General features: G+C 50.1%; 1 protein-coding gene across 1 annotated transcript in view; it reads left to right on the plus strand.

The window, feature by feature from the left end:
* SNX29 (sorting nexin 29) overlaps window positions 1-17,649 on the plus strand; it is a 388,450-nt gene that overhangs the window by 326,734 nt on the left and 44,067 nt on the right. Inside the window, exon 19 of the mRNA XM_081298376.1 lies at window positions 10,726-10,866. Within this exon, the coding sequence (XP_081154502.1) occupies window positions 10,726-10,866 (141 nt within the window). The remainder of the gene's footprint in view (window positions 1-10,725; window positions 10,867-17,649) is intronic.

Here is a 17,649-nt window from a genome sequence, read left to right on the forward strand (position 1 = left end):
CACCACTTGTCTGAGGGCCTGTGGTGTGGCTGTTTGTCACAGCGCTTGTCTCCTTAGGCGTAGTTTCTATGTACATGACTGTCTACCTCACTAGGGCCTGAACTGCTTTAGAGCCGGCACATGGCTTTTGCTAGTAAGAGTTAACTTTCAGTAAGCATTTACATGCCTAGCAACGTGATTGATTTTAAACACCATGTAGCAGGTGGATGCCATCTTAGGTCAAGACACGTGGAGAAGGTTAGTGAATTGCTTGAGGTCACACAGCTAATGGGAGTATCAAGTCTAATGAGAACAGGAAACCCAGGCTTGCTCCTGGACTGTGCTCATAACCCCTGTTCCAGATTGTCAGGCCTTGCCAGCGCCCATGCGGCCAGCCTGAGTGCAGCATGGGCACATAGTAGGTGCTCAATGAACACTAGGCACTGGGGTAGTTTAGAGACCCATGAGTGTGCCGCCTCATCAGGGTGCTTTGCTGCTTTCTCACCCTGGTTGGGCTAGAGGCAGTACTGGCCTCCTGCCTGGGGAAGTTTAACTGGAGAGTGGGCTCTCGCACGGCCCTGGCCCCTTCTCTCCAGGCAAAGAGAAATGCATTCTGCCCTTGGACCTTGATTCCTGCACCAGCAGCCGTGGTAAGGCTTGGGGTCTAGGGCTGTGGGTGAAAGTGGCCTCCTGTCCATCACGGCAGCTCTGTGAGAGGCTGAAACAATTTGGAGCATCAGATCTTCCAAGAGGGGTTTCCTTTGAACTTCTTCAGATTAAAAAAGTTCAGATGGGGTACAGGTCAGTGTTCCAGGATGCCTGGGCCCGGGCTCTGGCTTCACACAGGGTGTTCGGCTTGGTCTCCTGTGGGAGGAGGGGTGGGGTGCATGGCACTGTCTGGTCACCAGTCCTTGGGAGCGCTCATGCCCGAGCCCCATGTCCCTGGTCTGCTCTGTATTCTTGGTCCATTTGGATATTGTCTTTGTTCCTAAATGACAAATACCCATTCCATTTGGGGATGTGGCCAGACCTTTTCTAACATCTCTGTTTTAACGTCCAACTGCACTTGGAGAGGAGGTGGTCAGAGATGCATTGTCTTCGTGGTGTCAGCTGGAAGGCCCATTGCCCACTTATTTCATTTCTCATTTGATCCCCGTACTGACAAGAATTTTTCCATTACCAAAGTCAGTGTTCAGTGGAGGAAGGAAATTTGGAAAGCTTGGAAAAGCCATGAAGAAAACGAAAGTCTACCAACATTCAGAATAACACTGTTAGTGTCTTGATTTGTTTCCTGGTTTTATTTGGGGATATAATCGCACATGCACACATGATTGTGATCATATTTATCAGTATATCACGAGTAGTCCTTACATCCCATTATTTCAGAATACATAGGGTCTGGCTTCTGCTCCTCCTTGCTTCTGCACCTCAGGAACACTTGACTGGTCTTTACATCTCTGATCAGAGATGCCGAAGACTCTCCCTGCTTCCCAGTGAAATCTCCATTCCATGCAGAACATGGGTGCCACAAATGGAGTGGCCGGTGTTTGGCCGGTGAGCATCTCCTGCAGTCATGTGGCTGAGAGGGTGTAATGTGCATGACTCACATGCCCAGTCTGCTACATGTGACTGCAGCATGAGGTCACATTTCCTTTCACATTCCCCAAATGGGATCGCTGGAGCCCCCAGCAGCTTGATTGCCGGAAATTAGTTCCCATCAAAGTGGCTCCAGCTATTTCTGGGCTCCCCAGGGGCTGTCTCACATGTCCTCGGGGACCTGCACTTTGAGTCTATGTCCCCTCTTGCTGCCACCCAAGTTGAAAATGACTCTCATTAGGCTGTCAGGCTCCTGGGCACAGCTGCCACCAGTGGTCACTGTCACTCTGCCGTGGAAGGGGGTCAGGAGTGTGGTGCTTTCTGCTCTTTGCTCTTGGAGCCCAAATGTAGCTACTGAGCCTTTGCTTCCCCCTCACTGCCCAGCCCGGCTGGAACACCCTGCCCATCATCTCTTTTATCTTAGTTTTTAATTTTAGAATATTTAATTGACAAAATTGATATGCTCAAAGCTGTAATAATGCCAAGCTTTGATACATTGTGTAATGATTGCCACAGAGCACCACCGTGGCCACCCATAGCAAACACAGTGTGCACATGTGTAGGGACACTTGAAATCGGCTTTTTCCAAACGTCAAGTATATAATAACAGTATTACTAACTGTAGTCACTCTGCTGTCCCTTGGGTCCCCAGAACTTACCATAACTCAGGTTTTGTCCTCTCTGATCATATCCTCACCTGGCCCCTGGCAGCCCCCTCTGTGCTCGCTTCTGTGAGCTGGACCTTGGAGTGCTCGGGTAAGCGAGCCCACACAGCACTCATCTGTGTCTGGCTTATTTCACTTAACACAGTGCCCTCCAGGTGTACCCGCATTGTCACAAATGGCAGGGTGCTCCGATGGCTGAGCAGTGACTGAATCACGTCCCACTGCCATGTATATCTGTGTCCTTTTGTCTCTCTTTAGGTGTGGTTGTGGTCTAGGTCAGCATCCCTGCTCAGCTAACTCTCCCCGCTTGCCGGCCTCACCCAGTGAAAGAACCTGGCCCCTCCCTACAGCCCTAGTCCCTACTGGAAATTACATCCATGTGTGATTATCAGTGGTAGTTCGGGGTGTTCACTGGCCCGTGAGCTCCAGGAGGGCAGGGATCATGAGCTTTGCTCTTCACGATAGCTCCAGAGGCAGCCCTAGCTTGGCACAGAAGAGGCCGCCTTGAAGAGGCAGCACCCCTTCTGATGGAGGAAAGACACCAGACTTGGCTCGGGTCTTGAAGGACAGGCACATGCCCTGAATCTCTGGGCCAGCTCTGATCGCCTCTGAAACCCCTGAAATGCAAGCAGTCAGGTGGGAAGGTTGGGCCTTGGGTACCACCGACCAGGCCACTGTGAGAAGCTTCTAGATAGGTGGTAAGTGTCCAGGGACCCTGGAGCTTGGGTGGGAGTACAGCCAACAACTGTGCACTGAGCCGCATCTCCAGTTGAAGGGTCTGCTTGTCGCCTAGTCACTACTTGATACTGCTGTCCCAGGCAAAGCAGAGACTGTGCTGGTCCATTCCACTTCCACGCCCTTTCTCCATACCCACCTTTAAAAGACCCATGGGACTGTGCGGGCGATTCTTTGTAAATAACGCCTCTCATCTTTTACTCGCCTCCCTTATTTACATAACCCACTGAACTGGAAAGTCATTTTTCTTTGGCTATGTTCTTCATCTTATTCTCAGCATTTGGCTGCAATAACATCACTCCATCAGCGTGGTCATACAGTAATTCAGGCTTTTTGTTCTAGCACTGAGGACACTTATAGTTAATAACACATGAAGCCATTTCATTAAAAGGAAAGTTTTGCTAGGATACATTAACACGGGCCTCGAACCAAAACACAAATCATTTCACTCTTTGGCTATTAAGGAAGCAGAATGAATTAGGAACCTAAAGGCATTTTTAACAGAATCTTTGTTATCCTAACGTCATCGGCTGTCTTTGCACTTGACAGTCCTCATGAAGGGCACAGGCCCCCTGCAGTTCCTAGCACTTGCTCTTCTCTCAGATGCAGCTTGGGCTTTGGTACCGCCTGGCTTGAAGGCCCAGTTCTGGCCTCCGCTGCCTCCCAGGTCATGTTGGGCACATTTCTTATCACTACTTGAGACAGCTTGAGGGCATATAAAAGTGCAGGGATCTGGGGGAACTTTTTATGTACACTGTCTGGCATAGAAAGGTCCTGTTGAGTGGGATGCTGTTGTGCCCAAGTCCAAGAACGTGCGTGCTCACTCTTGACTATCACAACATGCGAGACCCAGGGTTTGGCTCTGAGGTGCGGGATCTGCCTGACGCAGAGGTTGCATGAGGATAGAAGTGGAAAGGGAGGTGTCGCATGCTGAGCAAGCAGGGAAGCCTGCTGTTTGGGACCTAAACCAGCAGCATGTAAAGGTGCATTTATTTGTGACTTCTTGCCACATTCGTGCCGGTGGGTTTATCTGTGGGGTCTGATCCTCGAGGAGGTTTACAGTGTCCATCAAACATTTCCTACCAGCCCCTCCTCCTAAAATACAACTCTGGTCCAGAACCGTGGGTGCTGTGTGACAGGGCTGTAGAAACACCCAGCTGGCCTGCAGCAGGCAGAGGGCATGCGGCTCATTCTGGGCCCGAAGCCCGAGGAGTGCTTATCGGCTTTCATTCAGCACTCGAAAGCCCCCTGGAGAAGGCCGTTCATGTAGCTCACTGTCTGTTGCGTTTTCTGTGGGCAGAGGGGATGCTCTGCTGTCCCAGCCACACCCTGTGCTCACTGTTTGTGTTTCCTCGCCTGCCTGCATTCGACAATTAATTAGGCATGGTAATTACCTGCTTTAATTTCGTGATTGCACATCCTATAATTACCCCTAATTCTGTAATGGGGAAGTTCGTGTACACAAAGGCAGCGGATGATGAAGGTGACAGGGGTTGTGGTATTAACAGCTGCCATTGCTTGCTGCCTGCCAGGCACAGCAGCCACCAAGCGAAGCTGGCCTTGTCCCCATTCTACAGATGGAGAAGCCGAGTCTCCAGGTGGGGTAACATCCCCAAGACCACAGCAAGGAAAGCAGCGGGCGGGGGAGCCAGGCCTTTCCCCCGGCACAGTCCAGGCCTGGGGGCCGTGCCATCAGCCTGCTGGGCCACATGCTTTTGTCAAGAGCCTGGGCCTTCTCTTGGCACACCTGAAACACCAGAACCGGGACTTGGACCCAAACAAGCTCCGACTCCCTTCTTCAGAAAGGAAGCGTTTCCCCGTGGCCCTGTCCTGGCAGGCGCTGGTTCTGGGTTCTGTTCGATGATGAACTAAGGATTCTGCCCTGCCACCCTCGGCGTCCCTCTATCTGCCTCAGCGTCCCTCCACCTCCCTGCGTCATCACGGGCATCACTGGGGCGGTCCTTCCTGCCGGGAAAGAAATCTCAAGACCTGAACTTCCTCTTAAAACAGAGAAGAGAGGATTTGCCCCACTCCTGATCCCAGATGTTACCCTTCTCTCTTATTCTTCTTTTCTGACTCTAGGAGATCGGACTTGAAGTGGCTTTTTATTGCTCGTGTTACAAGGGAACTTGGTGTCAGAAGAGGTTGAGTCCTTTTATCCCTCCAAGGAATTACCTTTACAGTTCAACCAGAGGGAACTGGGACCAGTCGAATTTAATTTGGTTGGGGGAGCACTTTAAACAAAATAGAAATAAATAAATAACCCCAACAATTTTGAGCATAAGGTCTTTCAGTTCTCCACTGAAATAGGCCTATGATTGATGAAGTGTAATCGAGGACAAATGCGAGGTTTCCAGTTTTGGGTTCTCAAGCATTATTGTGAGGCTCCCCCCCTTAGGTAATCCCGGCTGATTTTAATAGCACTAGATGGGATCTGAAGGGGGAGGAGTACCTGAGCAGGTGAGGTAGGAGGAGACCCTCCTTGAGGTCACATGGTCTGCTCAGGGGCAGGCTCTTGATTCTGCTGGCTGCCTGCACTGCTGGCTTCAGGTCCCCTGGGCTTCTGAGCTGGACCCACAGTGGTAGAAAGCATAAGGACTTGGCAGGGGACGGCTCTGGGTTCACATCCTTCTGTCCCACCTGCCTGGGCAAGTGATGTGGCCTCCTCAAGACTGGGTCCTCGGCAGGAAAGGGGTGATCCTGGTACTACCTTGAGGACCACCATGAGCGTGCCTGCCTTTAGTGACACCATCTCATCAGAGGTACTCCCTAGGTGGTGCTGGTCTGCAGCCAAGAGCTATATGTTTTATTAAGATTTGAAATGGCATTATTCATCCATTCATCTGCTGAAGGGCACCCAGGTTGGTTCCATAGTTTATCTATTGTGCGTGGAGCTGCTATAGACCATGATATGGCTGTGTCACTGAAATATGCTGATTGTAAGTCCTCTGGGTATAAACTGAGAAGTGGGATAGCTGGGTCAAATGGTGGTTCCATTCCACGTTTTCTCCTGAGTCCAGGTGGCAGCACCACCCAAGCCCACCTTGGCACCCTTCTCAAGTGGACAGCATGGGGTGGATGGGGATGTTTGTCACACCAGCCCCATTATGCAGTCTCCAAGGTTCTTTCTAGAGCCAGCTGACTGAAATTGAGGGTCCTTGAACATCTGCTGTCCCCCATAGTGGGGATGCACCTAGGAGGAGCTTGGAAGGCCAAGCACTGGTGTCTCCAGGATAGTTGATCTGACCCGAGCATCTCATAGGATGTTCAACAGAAATGCAGGCAAGTTAGGCATCGTTCTGGTTTTAAAGACATTTCAAGAATTTAAGACGTTAGCCAGGTGTGGTGGCTCATGCCTGCAATCCCCGCAACTCGGGGAAGCTAAGGCAGGAGGATTGCAAGTTTGAAACCAGCCTCAGCAGCTAGGCAAGGCCCTGTCTCAAAACATTAAAAAAAGGGCTGCAGATGTTACTCAGTGGCTAAGCCCCCCTGGCTTATAATCCCAATTTAAAAAAATTAAGAAATAAGAGTCTTATAGGAAATGCAGGCCACTTGGCACCATCTAGGTTTGCCAAAGCAAGGGGCGGGGCCAGAAATGAGACTGAGGTGGTGCCAGAATCTTCCAAGCCCACAGAAGCTGTGTGCACTCTCCCCGAGGGTTGCCACCAGCAGGACCATCCCTCACGGAGAGTACTTGAAGGAGTCTGAGCAGGGGACGTGCACAGGGCCTGGAGGGCAACGTGGGAGTCCAGAGGACAGCTGGAGGTTGGGTGTGGTCCAGAGAGTGGGCGACTCTGGAGGGGCTCAGAGGTGGAAGCAGCAGGCCCATCTTTGGGTCATTGGATGTGGGGGGCGAGAACAGAACTGGTCTAAGTTGATGTGCATCTGGGGTCAACATCTGGGGGTCTGCCTGGGAGGGACCAGGCTCCGGGGAAGGAGGAGCAGGTTACAGGACAGATCCTGGTGCAGACACCTATGGGCAGTCAGCAGAGAGCCAGACTTGGGTGGTGTCATCCTAAAAATGAAACATGCAGACCCAGGAGTGGTGTGTGAGTAGGAGAGGAAGGAGGGACGTGGGCAGCAGAGGAGTGTCCGTGGGAGGGCCCAGCGGGCAGCAGGGCAGTGAAAAGCTGGCTCTTAAATGCACCTTATGAAAAATGAAAAATGCCAGCAGAGTTGACCATGCACATCAAGGGCCATGTTTACCGTTGTGCTTGGGAGGCTCCAAGGTGTGGTTTGGCATCCACCATTCGCAGATCACAGTAGCTCCCATCCTTGCAGGTGACCCTGAATCCATTCGTCCCACTGCTTGGTCCGCGTGCACAGTAGTTGCTCTGAGTCCCTGTCAGGTGCGAGGGCCTGGAGAGGGCTGGTGGACTCGTGCTCCTGATTTGCCACCTGAGTGTCCTTGCTAGAGTCACAGCCTGACATGAGGAAGCCACGTGCCCTGGGTGCTGTCGGGCCTGGGCATGCCCTTTGGTTCAGCTAGGCTAACCAAGTCCAGCCCTTGGCCTCAGCCTCCTCACTGCCAGCTCATCTGCAAAGGGGTCTGCATGACCCTAGGCACAGCTGCATCACCTGTAGACCTGCATGGTCTTCAAACCACTGCAGAGGGAGGTGCTGCTTCCTGCTCCTATACAGACAAGGAAGTGACAGGCAGGGAGGTGATGGGCTCATCCATCCCATACCTGAGCCCGGGCCTTACATCAGGGCCTCCCCAAGGGACCACTCATTGGGATCACCCAGGAAGCCCCTGTACACGGGGTATCCCTGGGTCTCGGTGGTGAGGTTTGGAAAGGCCCTGCCCTCTCCACACTGGATTTTGAATGGATTTGAGGAGAAATAACCATAATGAGGACTTCCTGAACAGCTAGACCAGAAGTCATCAAACTTTCTTAGAAAAGCCAGAAAGTAAATGGTTGGAGCATTGCAGGCTGTGTGGTCTCTGGGCAGCCACCCAGGCCCCACTGCAGTTTCAAAGCAGCTGTAGGCGGCAGGCAGACAAGTGGACGTGACTGCACTTGGCCTGTGAACCATAGTTTGCTTTCTCTGATCTGAATAATTTGCGCTATGTGTGATGATCCAACAAGTGTGAATTTTTCACACTCCAGGGGGTGTTTGGGCTTCTATAAGAATATACCCAAGCTGATATGGTCTCTTTAAAAACGTATCAGATCAGAATTGCATTCAGCTGTTAGTACAAAGACCCCTAAGACATTAGCCTGAACAATTAAGGACTATTTCTCTTTTGTTGAAACAAATTTGGGGGGTGGCGCTGGGGTTGTGGCTCAGTGGAAAAGCAATTGCCTGGCATGTGTGAAGCACTGGGTTCGATTCTCAGCACTACATATAAGTAAAATAAAGGTCCATCGACAACTAAAAAAATCTTTAAAATTTTTTATTTTGATTAATTAATAATTGGTGGGATGACTCTCCTCAGAGACCCAGAGTCCTTCCTGTTTCTCAAGATCACCTCATGATCACGAGATGGCTCCTGGAGTACCAGTCATCACATCTGTGTTTGAGGGGAAAAAAGATAGAACAGCAAAATGATACTTGGTAGCTGAGTCAGATCTCTCTAGAGAACTTTATATAGCTTAGAAGCTTCCACTGATTTTTGCTCTTAGTTCATTAGCCACTCTTACCTGTAAGGGAGACATAAAAAAAATTAGTTTAAAAGTTTTTTTCTCCTTTTTTAGCTGAATACATTGCTATCCCCAAGAACATCAGGGGGAAGTAGGTACTAGATGGGTAACTGGCACTTGCTGTCACTCAAGAGTAATGCATTAAAGTCCCTTGAGCTCTTCTGGGTTTATTTAATTGATTTATATGTCACTTGTGGATTGTGGAAATCTAAGGTCCAGATCTCAATAACTAACCTAGCCTTCCAGGTGCTTTGGGGGCTCAGTATATAAATAGAATATCCATCCCGCCAGTCACCGTCCACTGTGTGCACAACCAAGACAAGAAACCTTTAACACATACCTTTTCCCTTCGGGCAGCTTTGGCTGCTAGAAATTTCTTCCTCCTAAAATTGGTCTGGTCTTCTCCACCTGCTGAAAGTCTGTTTCCTGAAACCCCCTGGACACGTTTAGCGGGTCTCTCCTCTTTGCCGTGGCAGCCTTTCCAGGGATTGGGAGAGCTCGCCTGCTTCCCCCGTTCCTGGGTGTTGTCATCCTCCTGGTCGCCATCTTTCTTCTGATTATTTGAATATCACCTTCTCGGGCCTAGTGCCTCTCAAAGTGTACAAAGTGTGAATGACCCACTGGGAGTTCCTGTTGAAGTGCAGGTCTTGAGTCAGTTTGTCTGGGGTGGAGCCTAAGATTCTGCATTTTGGACACCTTCCCATTGATGCCAGTGCTGCTGGTCCAGGGACCACAGTTTGAGTAGCATGTGATCTGGGCCTTTCTGAACAAAGATCATCTCATAATAGGTGGCAAGCAAACCCATCAAGTAGGACTGGTGATTTAGAATGGAGCAGAGCCATCAACTTCTCTATTCTGGAAGTTCATGTCTTTTAATGAGGACACGGGTCACGTGGGCTTTTCCTGGTGGCCCTCCTCCTGGTGCATTTAGCTGGAGCACCGAGTCCCCCTCTGTTCCCCAGGTCTCTGCTGTGCTGCGCCCTCCTGTGGTGTTAGGACCCCACGTTGATCTGTAGAATTTCATCACGTTGAATTAGATCCCTCAGGCCAGTCTAGAGTACTTGGTGTCTGTCACCAGTATGTTTACTGTCTCTCTTAGCTTGGGGACTTCTGTAACTTGATAGGCCTCCTGTTTCTCCATCTAATTCTACTGGAAACTTCTACCCATTAATTGAAGTTTTTGACACACACTTTCCTTGCCCGTGTTCACAGGGATATATTGTAAGAGACCCGGACTGATGTTCAAGGACATGTTGTCCACATTTGGGGTTCACAGGTGGTTTCACCTAGAGGCAGAATTCATCACTCACATCAGAGATGTCTATTTTTATGGTTAAAGATGTTCCTAACACGTGTATTGACATTCACTGGTTGCAAATGACAACAGCCATTTCTCACTGGGGATTTTAGTCCCTGGGCTGTTTCAACTCAGGTAATTTCTTAGTGCGTTGCTCTCTGGGATGTGGTTGCCATGTGTCCCTGGGAGATGCTGGGGCCAATCAACGCTGATAAAGGAGCCCTTGCATTGGTGCCCCCACAGCTTTCACTGGGAAGTCACAATTTAATTAAAATAAGGAAGTTTTATGTCCTGGTGTGCTCATCCCATCTGGAGGTGACCTTTCCTCCGAGCTGTCGAGCAGATCTCGACTCTGGTGTCAATCCCAAATCCAAGCCCAGCTCCTCCCTTCGGAGGTCTGCGTGGCCCCTCCAGTTGCTGGGTGACCCGCTGCTCTCAGCTTGGTTGTGCGGATGGGAAGAAGGTGGCCAGTGAGGTGGCCTCGCTGTTCCCAGCAGCCTGTTGGTGCAGCAGCACCCACGGGACAATGTGGAAGTGTCTGCTGCTAAGTGCACTGTGGTCTCTGCTGCCGTTGGGGAAATGGCACACAGCGTGATGTCCTTGCCTGTCTTTCATGTGCCTGTTTGTTCAGCCAGTACCACCGAGACCCTGCTCTGTGGCATGCACGTGGCACCCCGTGGAGGTGACACAGACTTGGCCCTGCTCTTGCAGAGCTGGTTTTCCTGGGTGGCGTGCTGTGAAACCCTGCCCCTGGTGCAGAGCGTGGTGAGAGCGAGGAGTCCATGTCTCGTCTTGCTTTCCTTGGCAGGTCTACATCCGGATAAAGGACGACGAGTGGAACGTCTACCGGCGGTACACGGAGTTCCGGAGTCTGCACCACAAGCTGCAGAGCAGGTTCCCCCAGGTGCGGGCCTACAGCTTCCCACCCAAGAAGGCCATCGGGAACAAGGTACGTCCCATGCAGGGCCGGCCACCCTTCCGCTGCCTGAAAACATGCTTTCTAAAGAAAGTTGGCCAAAATAAGAAAAAATAGAAAAGAGAAAATAGTCACCTGGCTCTGGCCACCCTAGGTAGCCACTGCTGTCCCTCCCAGGGCGGGGGCAGCGACAGCTCCAGGAAGGGCCAAGTACAGACACTTCGGCTCTGTGACCACATGTTTCTGCCACAGGCCCCCTACCTGCCACCGTGGCAGGGTCACTCTGGACAGTGCGGATGCCCAGGTGGCAGCTGGGGTTGGCCTGTGGGTCCAGTTTACGGGGCGCTGTCCTGGACAGTGGCCTTTCTCATTTGCATCCGCAGCTGCGCTATTCACCTGGCTGCGCCGCGGGGCGAGCACTTGCTTGGGGGCTTTCTTTATCGTAGGGTCACCCCATCAAGAGGACAATGATGCATGTGACCTGGCTTGCTCCAGGGGTTGGTCCCTGTGCCCTGAGGGGAGGTGCACCCACAGCCCCACTGGTAGAGGGGTATACCCTGGTCCAGCAGGCAGCTCTTGAGCACCTCTTCTTGTCACCGTATGAGGGGCCAGCACTGGACAGGACAGCATGGGCTGGGTCTGGCGTGGAAGCCTATTCATGATCTGCTGCAGCAGCAGCTCCTTGCCCACCCGCCTGTTTGCTTGGCTGCACTTGGGCCACCTGGAGCCTTGGGATCCACTGCCCCCCGCCTCCCGGCCCATTCTGATTTCACTGCTCTGGAGCGAGGCCAGGGCCTTGAGGGGTCGGGGGCTCTCTGGATGCTCTGGTCCACGGCTGAGCTGGGGAGCCGGGCTCAGGCAGCAGGTGGAGGTTCTTCAGCAGCGTCAGCGCATTAGGTGGCAGGGCAGGGGCAGTCCGATCCCATGAGGTGGAGCCATGAGCCTCCTCAGGAAAGGAGCTGAGACTGTATGAGCCTGATCCCTGGGGTCAGTGGGGGGTCTTCAGGTGTGGCCTGTGAGAGCCACAGCCGAGTTGGGATGGCGCCTAGCATTTTGCCAGTACTTTTGAGTTCTCGCGGAGTTCCCATTGAATTCCGGTTGAGCTCTCGCGGGGATTCCTGGAGAGTTCGCCTTGGTGGGTGAAGTTCCTGTGGAGGGAGTTCCGGTTGGTGTGTGGTGTGTCCCGGAGAAAGCCGCGTGGGTGGCGTTTGCGGGAGTTCGGATATAAAGTTTGTTCCTGCTTGAGTGGCTCGTGATTTGGGCCCAGCCAGACTGCAGCAGTGGCCTCCACCTTGCCCATCAGCATTCCCGGGTGCTTGGCAGACGTGATGACATGCATATTCTTTTCTTCCTTTTTGTGATGCTGGGAATCAAACAGGGTTTTGCACACACCAGGCTGCCACTAAGCTACACCCCCAGCTAAAAATGCAGGTTCTCGGGCTCCACCTCAGACCTGCTGATCCCCAGCTCCAGGGCTGAGACCTGCAGTGTGGCTTAACCAGCCTGCAGCAATGTTGATGCCCGGGGCAGTGGGAGGCAGCCGGAGACCACTGTCCTGTCCCAAGGACAAAACAGGGGCCAGGTCCGAGTGGTGGATTTCCCACGTCTCTCTCCAGGGGGACCTTGGCAGGATTTTCTCGGACGTCTGTCGTATAGCAAGAGTTTGTCTGACCCACTGCCTGCCCTTGGAATTCCACAGGGACAGCCACTGTCACTGGCTGATTCATGGACTTGGGCATGGATCTCTGGGTTAAAATGCTAGGAATCTGACCCCCTAGAGGTCTGCTGGGTTTCAGCAGGAATGGTTTTAAAGCAGATTCTCTCAGGTTGAGAATAAATCTATGCTTCAGTTTTCTGGTGAAGAACAAACAGTGGAACTGAACCCAAACACGTACAAAACTTGTTCGTAGCAAGGAGTACAATAATTCTTTTGAAAAGAGGACGGAAAATTACATATTGATTTAACCTAATGACTTGTAGGTTCATACAAAGCTTGGGACCCATCCAGAATGCCTAAAAATGTCATAAAACAGAAGTCAGCCTACATAGCACATTATCATCGTAAGATTTTCTCATTGGCAAAGGTCTTACCTGACACCCTTCTCATTGAGCGTACCCTGTCTGCATCTGGCTGAGGCACCTCCAGCACAAGGCTGCACTGAGGGGATTCAGACAGTGGAGGATCTAGGGTCGTGTATGAGCTTCCTATTGCTGCTATAACAAATCACAAACACAGGGGCCTGAAGGAACAAATTCATCTTACAGCCACAGAGGTCACAAGTCCAGAATCGGTCTGATGGGGCTAAAATTGGGGTGTTGGTAGGGGGGGTTCCTTCTGAGGCCCCAGGAGAGAGTCTCTGGCTGTTCTGCAGTTTTGGCTCGTGGCCCTCTTCTGTCTTCCAGGACTGCAGTCATGTCACTGTGACCTCTGCTGTGTCCTTGTTGACACCTCTGCTTCTCGCCTCCTTTTGATGGCAGTGAGCCCCTCCAGCTCACCTCCCATCTCAGGACCCTTCTTTGAGTCATGGCTGCTAAGTCCCTGTTGCCAGGGAATGTGACGGGGATGAGGATGGAGATGGCCTGGGGCACCCTTCAGCCCGCCACACACCCTCGTGGCTAGATGCACCACACTTCTGACCCTGCACCTCCCCGAGTCCTGCAGTTACACAAACCTTGTTTAAAATGAAACAAGTCCAACATGAACACCAGCCCTGAGAGCACAGGGTGGGGACTGAGCTCAGGCCTGGAGAGCGGAGGGCGCTCCTGGCGTTGAGTGACCTAGGAAGAAGGCACGGAGCGCTGGGCCCGTCCTGTCTGCGTGGGGCCTGTGAGCAGGTTCCCTTTGCAGAGGGCCATCCAGGGCCTCCTGCCTCCCTCCACCCTCCCTTACCTCCAGGCCAGGGGGGACTCGTCCCTGCAGGTCCTGGGACTGAGTGCCAGTAGCAGTGGGCTTTCCTCTGTGAAGCCGGCGTCGCTGGAGCGGTGGCTGCTTGTGCCCCAGTAACTTGATCAGCAAATGTCCACACTCAGGGAGGCAGGTTGGCCCTGGCCCGGTGATGACGGCCTGTGCAAGTGCCCTGCCTGGCTAGTGACCAGATGGACTGCCCTGTTCCCCGGGGACAGGGGGTCCTCTCCAGCCTATGCTGCCCTTTAACTTGTCACTGGCTGGTTGGACAGTGATTGTGCTGTGACCCCTCTTCCTCTGCCTCTGGGCTAAGACGTACCCCCTTCCCTTTAGTCCACTTGGGCTGTTGCCCAGGACGTCTGAGCAGTTCTTCCCGTTGTCAGGAGGACTAAGTCGGGTGCAGGACATTTAAGGCCCAGCAGAGGCGATGGATGAACTCGGTTAAGGTCAGACTCGGGCAGCCCCGACTGGGCCTGAGACCCTGAGGACATGATTTCTGGAGTGCTTTGATTCTAAACTGGCCCAGAAAATACAGCCACATCTGAATCTTCCCCTTGACTGGACAGCTTCAGGGTGACTCCATGGTCTGCATGGAGCACTGGGGTGCACACCAAACCCAGTGGGTGGATGGATTGTGGGTGAGCTGGAGCTTGCGTGCTGCGTTACCCTGAGCCGTGGCCTGTTAACAGACTCCGGAATCCAGAGACCTGAGCATTAGTCAGGTAAATGTTGAGCAGTTGGCCTTTTTTCCAGGTCAGATAAATATCCTTGTAGCTTGGCTTTCTGTTATTTCCCCCGTAATGCCATCACTGGTGACTGTCTGCAGGTCTCAGAATTAAAATGTCATCTGGACCCCAATTTGAACCCATTTTTAATTGATAAAATGAGTGCATGGTATAGTTCGGGACTCAGCATTTGTCTTTATCAAAGAATTCCTGCTGCGCATAGCAGGCGTGTGGTTAACGTGGATGCACAGATCCTCAGAGCCTCCTAGAGGGATCCGTGTCCTGGGACGCCTGACACCCCACCCAGGTTAAAGTAGCTGACCTGTCAGTCCACCACTCCACCAGGTTCATTCCTCGTAGCTAAGTTAAGCCACAATGGAGAGCCAGTTAACTCTTGTTGTCACAGATGTGGGACTTCTGTGGGTCAGGACAGGCTTGGGAAGGCTGAGGTAACACACAGTTCCAGGATCTTGGTGACCTGAACAGACAAAGGAGTGTTCTGGCTCATGTTCCACGTTCATGGGAGCTGGGAGCTCTGCTCCCCATGGAGTGGGATAGCTGGGTCAAATGGTGGTTCAATTCCCAGTTTTCTGAGGAATCTCCATGCTGTTTACCAGAGTGGTTGTGCCAACTTGCAGTCCCACCAGCAGTATGTGAGTGTACCTTTCTCTCCACATCCTCACCAATATTTATTGTTACTTGCATTCTTGATAATTGCCATTCTGGCTGGAGTAAGATGGAATCTCAGTGTAGTTTTAATTTGAATTTCTCTAATTACTAGAGATATTGAATGTTTTTTCATATATTTGTTGACCAGTAATATTTCTTCTGTGAAGTGCCTGTTCAGTTCCTTTGCCTATTTAGTGACTGGGTTATTTGGGGTTTTGGTGTTAAGTTTTTTGAGTTCTTTAAATATCCTGGAGATTAATGCTCTATCTGAGGTGCAGGTGGCAAAGATTTCTCCCATTCTGTAGGCTCTCTCTTCACGTTCTTATTTCCTTTGCTGTGAAGAAGCTTTTTAGCTATTTATTGATTCATTTTAAAAATGTGTTATTGTATTTTTTATACCTTTATCTATTTTTATGTGGTGCTAAGGATGGAACCCAGTGCCTCATGTGTGCTAGGCAAGTGCTCTTCACTGAGCTACAATTGTGGCCCCCATTTATGGATTCTTTTTTTTTTTCTGTCTCATGTCTTTTTTTTTATTGTTGGTCATTCAAAACATTACATAGTTCTTAATATATCATATTTCACAGTTTGATTCAAGTGGGTTATGAACTCCCATTTTTACCCCGTATACCGATTGCTGTGTCACATCAGTTACACTTCCATTGATTTACATATTGCCATTCTAGTGTCTGATGTATTCTGCTGTCTATCCTATTCTCTACTATCCCCCTTCCCCTCCCCTCCCCTCCCCTTTTCTCTCTCTACCCCCTCTACTGTAAATCATTTCTTCCACTTGTATTATTCTTCTCTTACCCCTTCTTTCCTCTTATATGTGATTTTGTATAACCCTGAGGATCACCTTCCATTTCCATGCGATTTCCCTTCTCACTCCCTTTCCCTCCCACCTCTCATCCCTGTTTAATGTTAATCTTCTTCTCAAGCTCTTTGTCCCTACCCTGTCCTTGGTTACTCCCCTTATATCAAATAAGTCATTTGGCATTTGTTTTTTAAGGATTGGGTAGCTTCACTTAGCATAATCTGCTCTAATGCCATCCATTTCCCTCCAAATTCTATGATTTTGTCCTTTTTTAATGCAGAGTAATACTCCATTGTGTATAAATGCCACGTTTTTTTTATCCATTCATCTATTGAAGGGCATCTAGGTTGGTTCCACAATCTTGCTATCGTGAATTGTGCTGCTATGAACATCGATGTAGCAGTGTCCCTGTAGCATGCTCTTATTAGGTCTTTAGGGAATAGACTGAGAAAGGGAATAGCTGGGTCAAATGGTGGTTCCATTCCCAGCTTTCCAAGAAATCTCCATACTGCTTTCCAAATTGGCTGCACCAATTTGCAGTCCCACCAACAATGAACAAGTGTACCCTTTTCCCCGAATCCTCTCCAGCACTTGTTGTTGGACTTCATAATGGCTGCCAATCTTACTGGAGTGATAAAAATAGGAAAAGAAGAACTTAAATTATCACTATTTGCAGATGACATGATTCTATACCTAGCAGACCTAAAAGGGTCTACAAAGAAAATATTAGAGCTAATAAATGAATTCAGCAAAGTGGCAGGATATAAAATCAACACGCATAAATCAAATGCATTCCTGTATATCAGCGACAAATCCTCTGAAACGGAAATGAGGACAACTACTCCATTCACAATATCCCCCCAAAAAATAAAATACTTGGGAATCAACCTAACAAAAGAGGTGAAAGACTTATACAATGAAAACTACAGAACCCTAAAGAGAGATATAGAAGAAGACCTCAGAAGATGGAAAAATATACCCTGTTCATGGATAGGCAGAACTAACATCATCAAAATGGTGATATTACCAAAAGTTCTCTATAAGTTCAATGCAATGCCAATCAAAATCCCAACAGCATTTCTTGTAGAAATAGATAAAACAATCATGAAATTCATATGGAATAATAAAAGACCCAGAATAGCAAAAACAATGCTAAGCAGGAAGTGTGAATCAGGCGGTATAGCGATACCAGACTTCAAACTATACTACAGAGCAATAGTAACAAAAACAGCATGGTACTGGTACCAAAACAGGCGGGTGGACCAATGGTACAGAATAGAGGACACAGTAACCAATCCACAAAACTACACCTATCTTATATTTTATAAAGGGGATAAAAGCACGCAATGGAGGAAGGATAGCATCTTCAACAAATGGTGCTGGGAAAACTGGAAATCCATTTGCATCAAAATGAAACTGAATCCCTTTCTCTCGCCATGCACAAAAGTTAACTCAAAATGGATCAAGGAGCTCGATATTAAATCAGAGACACGGCGTCTGATAGAAGAAAAAGTTGGCTATGATCTACATACTGTGGGGTCGGGCTCCAAATTCCTCAATAGGACACCCATAGCGCAAGAGTTAACAACTAGAATCAACAAATGGGACTTACTCAAACTAAAAAGTTTTCTCTCAGCAAAAGAAACAATAAGAGAGATAAACAGGGAGCCTACATCCTGGGAACTAATCTTTACTCCACA

The sequence above is a fragment of the Spermophilus citellus genome (assembly GCF_964194105.1).
Source record: "Spermophilus citellus genome assembly, chromosome: 6".
Lineage (NCBI taxonomy): Eukaryota > Metazoa > Chordata > Mammalia > Rodentia > Sciuridae > Spermophilus > Spermophilus citellus.